The sequence below is a fragment of the Xyrauchen texanus genome, chromosome 23 (assembly GCF_025860055.1).
Source record: "Xyrauchen texanus isolate HMW12.3.18 chromosome 23, RBS_HiC_50CHRs, whole genome shotgun sequence".
Lineage (NCBI taxonomy): Eukaryota > Metazoa > Chordata > Actinopteri > Cypriniformes > Catostomidae > Xyrauchen > Xyrauchen texanus.
In genome coordinates, this window is record NC_068298.1 from 31,688,658 (window position 1) to 31,700,363 (window position 11,706).

Sequence of the window (11,706 nt, forward strand, 5' to 3'; positions counted from 1 at the left end):
ATGTTATGTTATGTTTCATTTTATCTGATTCTCTAACCCACTTTAACTTAAAAATTTTGTTTTTTGCTTCATCAGATGCAATTACCTTTGATATTTGCACTTTAAGTGCACTTAAAGGAATAGTTCACCCCAAAATTACAAATCTCTCAGTATTTACTCATAGAAAAATATCTAAGCTCTGTCATTCAGTGCAAGTGAATGGTGGCCACAACTTTGAAGCTCTAAAAAGCATATAAAGGCAGCATAAAATTATTTCATATGACCCGAATGGTTTAAGTAATGTCGATACGATAGGTGTGTGAGAGAAACAGACTAATATTTAAAATTTGTTTTATCCATAAATATTTGCTTCCGGCCAGATCTCCTATGTGCTTCTACGAGAGGGCCGAGTACACGCGGCCTCTCTCATCACATAAGCGCTTTGACGTGTTCACGCAAAAACTGACGTGTGCATGAAAAAAAATTATAGTTAAAAAAGTTTTATGAGTCCCCCTATGAGTCACATGAATTACTTTTATGCTGTCATTATGTGTTTTTTGGAGCTTCAAAGTTTTGGACAAAGCTGACTTGCTGAGATACTTTCCTAAAAATCTTTGCATGTGTAGAAGAAATAAAGTCACACATCTGGGATGGCATGAGGGTGAGTAAATGAGAGCATTATCATTTTTGGATGAACTGTTCCTTTAAGTGTGCAGAAGTTTTAAAAAGAGTATTTATTATGAAAATAATATAGCCTACTTTTAGAGTTCATAGTTTAAACAAAGTTCAGTGTGTCCTTTCTGTGTTATTTTTTAAAACAACTTAATGCAACTTTATTGTATTTAAGTGACATTTAATTTGTGTTGGAAATGTACGTATCTTAAACGCAACAAACTGTAGCTTCGATAAAGATAATAATTTAACTTGGTAACAACTTTGTTTGGACTTGAAATATATTTAAAGTATACAGTTGGTTGACAGGTACATCTGATAAACTGTGGTGCAACTTCATGTCAATTGTATAATTGTAAATAAAAGTATTAGTTAGCATGTACTGTATACTTCCATTCTACTTATTTAAATATGTATACTTATACATATACTGTATACTTCCACATGACTTTACCATATTTATGGTACAGTCAAGAAGGAACAAATATGTTTTTTAAGTACACTAAACTATGTGATAACTTAATTTATTAGCTGTAATTTGCAGTAAAATTGACATTAAAATCGAGTATACTTCCAAGTGTACAACTCAGTTATTTATGCATTATTATGTTCAGCAGTACATTTATTTAGAACACTAAAGCATTATTTAAACGATATTGATTTAGAATGTACTTTAAAAAGTATATTCTCAGATTTACTTTAAAAATAAGTCAACTTTTTAAAGTGTGCTTACGTATGTTAAGGCGCACATTCATGTTAGTGTGTAATTAAAAGTAATCATTTCTATCATATTACCAAAAATACCCTTGTTAAAAACTATTTATAGATCCTACGAACTATACACTTAAGTGCATTTTGTTTTCTCTAATGGTATAATGTCTCCATGAGTCCTTATGACACTGACATCGAAGGATCAGACAGCATATTTATGCACAGGTATTTACTGTATACATCAATTATTTGACCTCTTGGTTTTATGTGTATTTTTCATCGCTCTATCTCTCTTTTGCTGTGTAAAGGTGTCAGGCATAGTGTGCCTATGGGTCTCATGATCTCTGGCAGACACTTCCAGCTTGATATAGGCCCATTTAGAATTAAAGCTTTGTTTGAGTAAGAAAAAAAAATTCTGTTATAAACAAGAGACCTCAACTCCAATCCTTACTTTTACCACTGCAGATCTCAACACACAAGTCACAAAGGGCACTCTTCCACTACACGTTATTTAGATTTTACTTTGTTTAAGGAATATCCCAGGATATCAACAAAAAAGACCTCTGACCACTAAAAACAAGAATATTTCAATACTCCACTGAGGATACAGTTACTTACATACATCCAAAATATACATGCAGTGACAATTTAATACACTTGTGACAAATGTCACTGCCTTCTGCTCACAACAATTGGCTGTAGCCTGCAATTTTTCACTCCTCATTTGTATAAAGTTGAGCATTTCTCAAATTGTATGTGCTCTTCCCACTTGCTCTGAGCCTGCTGCTCAGTTCCTATTGGAAAGTACTTAAAAACACTGGTCAGCTCCACTCACTCTGTGCCAGTGGACACTTATAGGATACAAGAAGTAAAAAGTAGTAAGTAAAATAACCCTTCGCAAGGTGAGGGCCACAAGGGGATAACGCTTCACTCTAATAACTCAAAACAACACATAATGTCTACTGTATGTTGACTCTCTCTGACTAAACCCTCTTTACTCATAAAGCATAATTTATCTTATCAGTTTTCACAAATATTATGGCACAGACCAGGAAATGCATGAAGGATAAGTGTGAATTAACAGGACATCTTGCATACACATACGAAGGCCAAAGTGCCCACTCACCAGGCCGTCGCAGTTACTAATAGCTACTGAGGCTCCCTGCACATCCATAACGTCACCCACATACATGCAGTCGCTCTTCAAAGACTCTGAGCGCATGCTGCCAGAATCCTGCCACTCCATCTTGGCTCCGGGTGCCACCAGTCGTGTGTTGCGGCGCAGACGCAGGTGAAACTCCTGGCCGAAGACAGTGACATTGTAGTAGAGCCGGTCAAGCGTGCCTCCTTCAGACTCACTGTGGGCATGGTCGGCCAATGCCGCCTCTCTTCTCCAGCGCCTACGGAACTGCCCATCTGCTGGACCAACCGATACCGCATGGGACAGGAAGCGGCCATCTGCATCGGTAAGAACGGGCTTTATCAGTCCATAGTCCCCCAGGCCATGCTGCAGGGAATCTGCATTGGGTTATAAACAAACAGTCAGACAGTCAGACGGCAACAGCACACATTCACTGAGTACATCAGCATCTGTAATGAATGTCACTGTGCTGCCAACTTTCATGGACTGGTTTGGTGACACAATGTTTCTCAATGACTCAATGTTTTTGTCATCACTGATGGGATGTTTACATGTCCTGCGGTGTTGCATGCTTTCTACAGTACATCTTTATACAGAATTTCGCTCATTCTTTTTTATCTATTATACGTGCAGCTATATGACCACACAGTTAAGGGTTAGTTTTCCAAAAATGAAAATTGCTCTCATTTTCTCACCCTCATGCCATCCCAGATGTGTATGACTGACTTTCTTTCTTCTGCCGAACTCAAATGAAGATTTTTAGAAGCTCCAAAAAACACATAAAGGCAGCATAAAAGTAAACAATTTGACTCCAGTGGTTTAATCTATGGCTTCTGAAACGATTCAATTGGTTTTAGGTGAGAATAGACCAAAATATAAGTATGTTTTTACTGTAAATCTTGCCATTGCAAACTCTTGGCAAGGTCATGATTTCAAGATTGATTACACTTCCTTGATTACACTTCCAAATAATAAATGTTTTATTTGAAATCTGCAGAAGAAAGAAAGTCATACACCTCTGGGATGGCATGATTGTAAGTAAATGATGAGAGAAATAAAAAATGTTGAAGAGATTACATGGAATATTTCTATCTTTAAAAATAATTTGTCAAACAAAATAACGGTTTAAAATAAAGTAAACTAATGCAGACACAGGTTATTAAAATGGTGACATGTGGATCTAAGATATGCACTTTCACATATGTATCACATTTTAATCTAAAATCTTGATTAGAAATAAAAATAAAAAATAAAAAGTCCATGGGCATTTAATGCCTCAACAATCTATGATGGATATATATATATATATATATATATATATATATATATATATATATATATATATATATATATATATATGCTGGCAACTTTCATATAAGTTTTTGGCAAAAAAAATAAATAAATTCTTCTAACAAACCACATTAAATTTAGATTTTGTCCAACATCACTTCACAAGTTTTGCTTCCCATGCAGTCAATGCAAATGAGTAGCCATGGGTCAGACTTGCCTGTGTGAAGCAACACATTAACACTTGTTCGACACCACAAATATCACTTTTAGATTTAATTTTGCTTGTATCTGCAGAGACCGCAAGACTATGGTGTAATACTGTGTTATGCCTTTCATCATGAACTACCAAAACTACCAAGAAAAATACATTTTCAATGTAACTCACTGTGTTCAATGACAAGCTCACCCTTGGTTAATTTATACAAGATTTACGTGTCTGCAATTCTGAGTAAGAAGGGGTGATATATCGAGAAGAAACTCACAACAACAGACTCACGCAAAGAGAAAATAAAAGGTGGAAATCGACTAAAAACACATTAAACGCAAGTTTTAACCCTCACTTAAATGATGGCACAAAACCTTGTGTAGGCTGCTGCCTAACTAGACAACATTTTAGGCGCGTTTCCACAGGCGCGTTCCGAGCCCTGACTCCTGTCAGCTCGCGCGCACTCACTACGCACGCGCTTATGATGCCCAAAACTGCTGCACGAGCACATAATGCCAAGGAATCTGTACAGTCTCTACATAGGCAGTCAACTAGGTTTAGAGAAACAGCCGATGTGTCAGTTCAAAGTGTGCGCAAGATGCGAAGTGATGGTGAGCATGTCATGTATTTCATGCACTTACTCAAGCACATTTACTCAAATTCATACACAAATAATTGACCCAATAAAAAATAAAAAAATCAGCCTTTGTAGTAAAAAAGCATAAAGCAGTTTTTACAAGCAACCTTCTGTTCTTTCTCTTCTAAAACCAAAAGTTGTATTTTAGCGTTTTTCTTTTTTTCTTCTTTTTTTCTACATGCAAATATAGACGTTTACGTTTAAAAACTCATAAAAGATCAGAACAGAACGGGGGCATTTTCCAACTTGAAATCAATATTTCTGCAATACTTCCGCTCTCAAACAGATCAATATCGCAAGAGCATCCGACAAAGATCGCTTCTTCTTTGCAAACGCCAGAGGGGGGGGGATTATACCTTTAGCGTTCAATTGAGACATCCAGAGCGTCCAAAAATAATTCATTTCAGCAGCACGTGAAACATGCACACTTCAAAACAAAGAGTGATGACACAGCACACGCCAGGGCTTAAATATACAGTATATTTTAGAGAATAACTAAAACACATTGGAAATAGCCTATGCCACAAGTTTGACTTAGATAGGGATGGGCGACATAGTGCGCGAACATCTAGTTATGACGGGCACTTGAGTGGTACTGGGCAGGACATCATCTTGCGATGGGATGAAAGTGCAAATAGGTAAAGACAGTAAGTAAAGACGTACCTATGCTACTGGCGATATAGAGGCCGTTCGTCTGCAGAAACATCGGCAGTGTGATTAGGATAGTAAATCCGGCAGCGAAATCCATGGCAGCTCCGAACTGCACAGGTGAGAGAGACGGACTGTGGGATCCAGCGTGTTAAAGTTCCCCGCGCGACCAGCAAGCGCCACAATAGCAACAGCCGCCAGCAACTTACTGCAAAGTGCACGAGGACAGAGCGCTCTCTCTCTCTCTCTCTCTCTCTCTCTCTCTCTCTCTCTCTCTCTCTCTCTCTCTCTCTCTCTCTCTCTCTCTCTCATACACACACATACACACCCTCTCCCTCCTCCCACCGCCTCTTACTAGGTTTCTTTGTCAACACCTGAATGTCCACACAGACAAACTACACTCGCGCGCTCTCACTACACATACGCGCGCTCCACACTGCGAAGTGATATATATATACTTGAAATATATATATATTTCTAAATATTGATAATTTTTCCACATATAAGTGATTTTTTAGGACTTCGAACCAGATATATCTGTCGTGGCTGAATTAAGATATATCTGGTTCGAAGTCCTTACAAATAATTTATATGTGGAAAAATTATCAATAATTAGAAATATATATATATATATATCACACTAAATTCAATTTAAAAAGTTATAAATATATATATATATATATATATATATATATATATATATATATATATATATATATATATATATTTATAACTTTTTTAAATTGAATTTGATTATGTGTAGAGGGTGACCAGCTCAAACTTTGTGCAGCGCTTTATCACATATTTTTTATCACATACATGCACACCGTCAGCAAGAGCAAGAGCGCCCCCTTGAACACACTGAAAAGTGAGTGTTGAGCGTGTATAGACACGTTTATTCAAGAGAGCAGGCTCAGTCAGGTAGGCCAGGTAGAATGCATCTAGCCAGTGCCATGGCCAGTGGCTTGTTATAAAGCTGTTTAAAATGAAAACAAAAGTTTTTATAATTTGTCTCATTCCACATGCAGTCTTGTGCACCATTCAGAATAGAATTAAGAATGCGTTTATATTCTGATTTAATTCAGGTATTTATATTTGTTGTTAGTATTATTATTATTATCATTATTATTTGACTTGAGGTAAACATCATGCATAATTGTAATTTTAATTTAAATGTCAGGAAATTGAATAATATCTAATGAATTCAAATTAAATTCAAAGATATTAGGTTATGTAGCTAATAATATTTCCAATTTTCATTATTAGTGAGTCAAAAATAATATCAAAATACAATTAAAAATAGAAATCATAATTTAAAAGGAAGGCTATTCTTAAATTCAGAATTTTGCACAACCCTGTCCAATTGTCACAATATGGAGCCTTTTTTTGGGCCACTGTTTGCTTTCATTTACTTATGCATTTCCATACCAATCACTGCTAGCAATATCAAGTCCCACCCACTGTACAAAAAATGATTAATCAGGGAACCTTTTTTAACCTAAAATGTGATAGCATCTAAATTATCTGTCATTATTTCAATGTACAACCTTGGAGTATCTACATTATGTAACCAGCCATATTTTTATCATTATTTTTCTGTACATTGTAAGAAAGGGAAAACACATAATTTTCTTGATGACTGTGTTCATGAAACATCTGAAAATTGTCATTGCTTACAGTCAATAAAGAAAAAAAGATGTTGCACTAATATAATCATATAAAATGATGAGTGGTCCACAAAGCAAAACACCTGTTCTTTTAAAAGACTTAATCTTGTAGATGCATATTGACATAGTAATAAAACCTTACTTGACACAATGCAACTCCACTGAGAATGAAATCCTTATTTTTCTCAAGTAAAACATTCCCCTTACACTAATATTTGTCTGTGGACAGCAGAAGGATATTGAACAAAATAAGGCATATATGATTAGCTCATCTGGGGAGTACAGTATACTGAGAATTCTCTGTATTCCTGTGATTGTAGGTGAACTAATGTCAGGAGAAGAATTGTACTGAGGAGGCAGATGAGCAGATAGCCCTTTGGTGATGCGGACAGGGAATGTCCTTGGTAGGGTCAAACACATGGCATCCATTCGTTTGCATGTATTAACATACTTAATGAGTGATGGAACAGATTTTAATTTTGCTCTTGAAAGGTTAGACTCCTGAGCATCAGGTTTAGAGAGTGTCAGAATTAATCTGACATACTCATTAAAAAGCTGCCAGACTGAAAGCATGGTATATTATACATGAAATTACTGGAAGCACTAACTGCTTATTTTTTTTACAGTAATCTTGCATTCACTTGTAAGGAAACAGTTTTAACAAAGCAGCCATGGTCAAACAAATTGATTGATTGTCACAAAGGTAATTCTAAACGCAAAAGGATTCTTGTTGCCTGCATGAGAAAATGACTAATTTAAAAATGACACTTGAGGGAACTTGAAAATCCAAAAAGCACCGTATATGGATAAAATCAACATTAGATTATCTATTGGTGCAGTGCAACTACAGTGCAATACAGTGTGTTTTTTCTTTACAAAATGATTTGTTCTGATTGTAATGTAAACCTCCTGTCATATTATAATACTTGCTTGATTAAAACCAAATTGCCTTACACCCAGTTACACTGACTGAAACTCACAGCAAGTGTTAGAAGAGTCTTACATTTTGGAATTGCCTAGGACTGAAATAAAGACACATTTTCATGACTGTCTCTTTTAGGATAAAGTGCTTATTTTGGATCAGGCAAGCATTGCCTATTGTTTCAAAAGTTTATAATGTAAAAGTTTGTAATCCCATGCTGCAACTGTTATTATCTGAAAAATAATAGTATAATAACAAGCAGATAAGGATTGCATTCCTGAGGAGTTTTAACAAGGTCTTTGGCTTCAGCCAAATGAGAAGCAATGGTCTGTTTTTACCCTGAGCAAAGCTTGCACTTGTTACAAGGATCTCAACTATCACAAATAGGTTTGGAATTGGACCTTGTGTATTCCAAATCCAACATTTGTCCATGCAGAATACCTTTAACTTTGTGATACTGAAGGGATTTTGTATGTGTAGGCCTGCAATTGGAATGAGATCTGGACTTCGAATTAGTGATTCCTTAAACTACCATTTCTTTCATTTGAGCCATTTTTATGGATTTACTTGCATGTTTTGGGTCATTTCCATGTTAAATTTACAGTATAGTGCATCTTCAGATGTTTTACAGAGGACCTAACATTCTCCTCCAGCACTTTCTGGTTTGTTGTGGAACTGTAGTTGATGGCAAGTTCAACCACACTGAAGCAGCAAAACATTCCCAAAACATACACAATGATCACAATGTGTATTTGGCCACAGTAGATTGAAAATTCTGCTCCTGAAATTGGTCTGTATTTACCAAATTTCAAATCACTGTCCTCCAGTAGTTGTTGAATGTATGAGCACGAATGAGCTCCAGGGTGAAATGTCCACAAAGTGGCACCAAAAGTGGGTTGTATTTTTAGTTGTAAATGATGTGATATAGACAATAACAATACATATTTTGTTAACTTTACCTCCAAATCCCAACCATATACCTAAATGTCAGAATCACACTCATCATTGTTTACCTATGTCTTGGAGGTTGCTCGTGCAATGTGCTACCAACATCGCTAGAGGGAAAGGCGATCTGAGTTGAACTGATTCAAAACATGTCTGATGGGAGATGGCTGTATTTGGCTGTATGGGGTTAATTTCAGGGAACATTAACTTTCGGATGCTACATGCCAATTTTTGTTGTGATCAAATTAAAGCATATTACACCTTCCAGTGTGTTTTACAATTGGTATAAAATTCTTCTTGTCAAATTCAGAGTTTCCATGCATGATGTTTTGAATGGTGGCCCTTTGACTCGTCTTTCCAGAGCACATTGTTCTAGAATTTGACAAACTTTGAGAGTACTTTCTGACTTTTGCCTCTGAGCTGCCTATAGATCCAATGACAACACCCGGGGGGATCTTTAAGGGTTCTTCTTGGGCTGATTTCGGTGTACAGTTCGGCAATAGCTGTAAATCCCTCAACAACCTCAATCAAGCAGGTCTTTTGACCTTAGCATGATACCACTATGTACCTTAATGGCTATGACAAAACAGACCTGTAAGTTGTGGTCCTGCTCTTTGATATGACATTTTACTAACTTACTCCAGACTTTTATTTTAGGCATTTGAAGTGATAAATAGTTTTACTTTTTTGTATTTAACTGTGCAACTAATTTCTAAATAAAAATAAAGTGTGTTAAATAGTCTATATGTCTCAATAACTATCTACTGTACAATTTCCATTTAGTTTTTAATAGCACTCTACATTTAGTAGGATGGGGGACGGGGAATCCCAGAGATAACCACTGGGAGGTCAGGCCAAATGTGCCACAGTGTAATTATCAAGGTCTGAGTATGTACTGTCAGTATGAAAACGAAAATTCCCTTATTTCTGCACATTGAACATACAGGGTTCCCACTCGTTTCCAGGATGTTTGCAGGACATTTGATGTGCCCGACAAGTGCAATATTTAAACAAAAAATACATGCATCTATTTAAATCAAGCTTTTATTTTTTGTGTTTTTGATGGTTGTTTTTGATGCCTACAGATAAGCAGTTTGCCACACTGCCCAGTGTGATTATTAATCCCCGTAAAGCTGTGATTTAATGAAGTAAATACATAGTCTGTATGTGCCGCACACATCAGAGTGTCTGCTCTCTGTCATCTCACACACACAAAAGTGTGTGTGGTTATCATGATGAGGTGTTTTCAGTTTAAGAGCGGTTACATATGTTGAGGAATTCTGATGGATTGAAGCCAGTACATCTTTTCATCCCACCATTTATTATTATTCCTCACAATCATTTAAGTTATTCATATTTTACATAAGACCCATGCTATAAATACTAATCCGGCATTTAGTAATCAATGGATAAGTGATATTTTAAATGTTGATGTGTTCAATATATTCTTGTTGCTGCAAGAATTCTCCTGTCATGATCTCTTTTTAAGACAACAACTTCTGTATTTATTTAATTTAGTTAAAAATACAGCTAAAATCTGTTTACTTTTTAGTAGCAGATTGACAGTGTATTTCTTTATCATATCAATAATAATTCATTCTATATACGAACAACCATATGGTTACAGTTTGGTAACATGTACAATAGAAAAACCTCAAGGGATGCTATAATTAGATATTTGAAACTATTTGATAGTTAGAATAGAGTCACATGGGGTAACCTCATTGTGGTCGTGATTAGTGGTTCTCACACTCAATGGGGTACGTGGTAAGTTGTGCTTGGATCACGGAGAGTAGCATGAGTCTCCACGTGCTGTGAGTCTCCACGTGATAAGATGCGTGGACGGTCTCAGAATTGGAGGCAACTGAGACTTGTTCTCAGATTGAGGTGAGTAACCGTGCAACCACGAGGACCACTAAGTAGTGGGAATTGGTCATTTCAAATTGAAGATAAAATAAAATAAATAAATAAAATATATATATATTTTTTTTTTTACGGATTTAGGGTTTAGACAATAATGAGTCATTGACTTTAACTAGTGCTGTCTCTATACTATGATTAGCTATGAATTCTGGCTGGAGGAACTCACCTTTGTCCTTCCTGTGGAATAGGTGCTGTTGCTGAGAAACAACCTTATACAATACTTTAGAGATAAAAACAAATAAAGTGACGGATCACACATATCAAGATTTTGTTCCGAAATTAAGGTTCAGTGACTGTTATTTAAGCAAACATTAAACAGATTCCAGTCAGAACTCTTCAACAATACAATAAAACAATTGTGAAGGACTTAGACAAGTTGATTAAAACTATATAATTAGTCAGTTGTAATCAGTCTGTGCAACTAGGTAAAAGAGGAAGTCCAATTTAAATGGTCAATGTTGTTGTATTACTTTTTGAACATTTTCTTTCATCTATAAATTCGGTAAAACAATATACTTACAATAAGATTGATTTTGTTTACATTACTTAACGTCTAGGTTACTATTGTAACCTCCTTTCCCTGATGGAGTGAACGAGACGTTGTGTCGAATGAAGCGACACTAGGGGTCTTTATAGGAGGCCTCGGTTACCTCTGAACTTGAGAAAAGGCCAATGAGAAATTGGAGGACAGAATTTGAATGTCCCTAAACAGATGAGACATGATAGAGACACTTCAAGAATAGTGAATAAAAGCAAACTTTTCAGCTCATTTTCTTTGAATGTTCAGTTTTCATAATCGATTGCTTTTGTTGCCTAATGTGCATATGTGCTGACAACATTTCTGTCACAACTGCGGTGATAATGATTTACACCTGTAGATGTGACCCCACTCCACACAACCAAACAATTATATATAAATATATTTGATTGAAAAGACGCTATCAAATGTTCACCTAAATGGTGCAA

The 11,706-nt window shown here is 35.9% G+C and overlaps 1 protein-coding gene across 2 annotated transcripts in view; it reads right to left on the minus strand.

Moving 5' to 3' along the window:
• The window catches only part of LOC127663072 (A disintegrin and metalloproteinase with thrombospondin motifs 2-like), a 269,588-nt gene extending 264,102 nt beyond the window's left edge, over positions 1-5,486 (minus strand). For both annotated transcript variants that reach the window (XM_052154488.1, XM_052154489.1), the window contains exons 1-2: positions 5,299-5,486; positions 2,489-2,880 (exon numbers count right to left, since the gene is read on the minus strand). In XM_052154488.1, coding sequence (XP_052010448.1) covers positions 2,489-2,880; positions 5,299-5,383 — 477 coding nt within the window. In that variant the 5' untranslated portion in view covers positions 5,384-5,486. The remainder of the gene's footprint in view (positions 1-2,488; positions 2,881-5,298) is intronic.
• Positions 5,487-11,706: the final 6,220 nt, after the last annotated feature.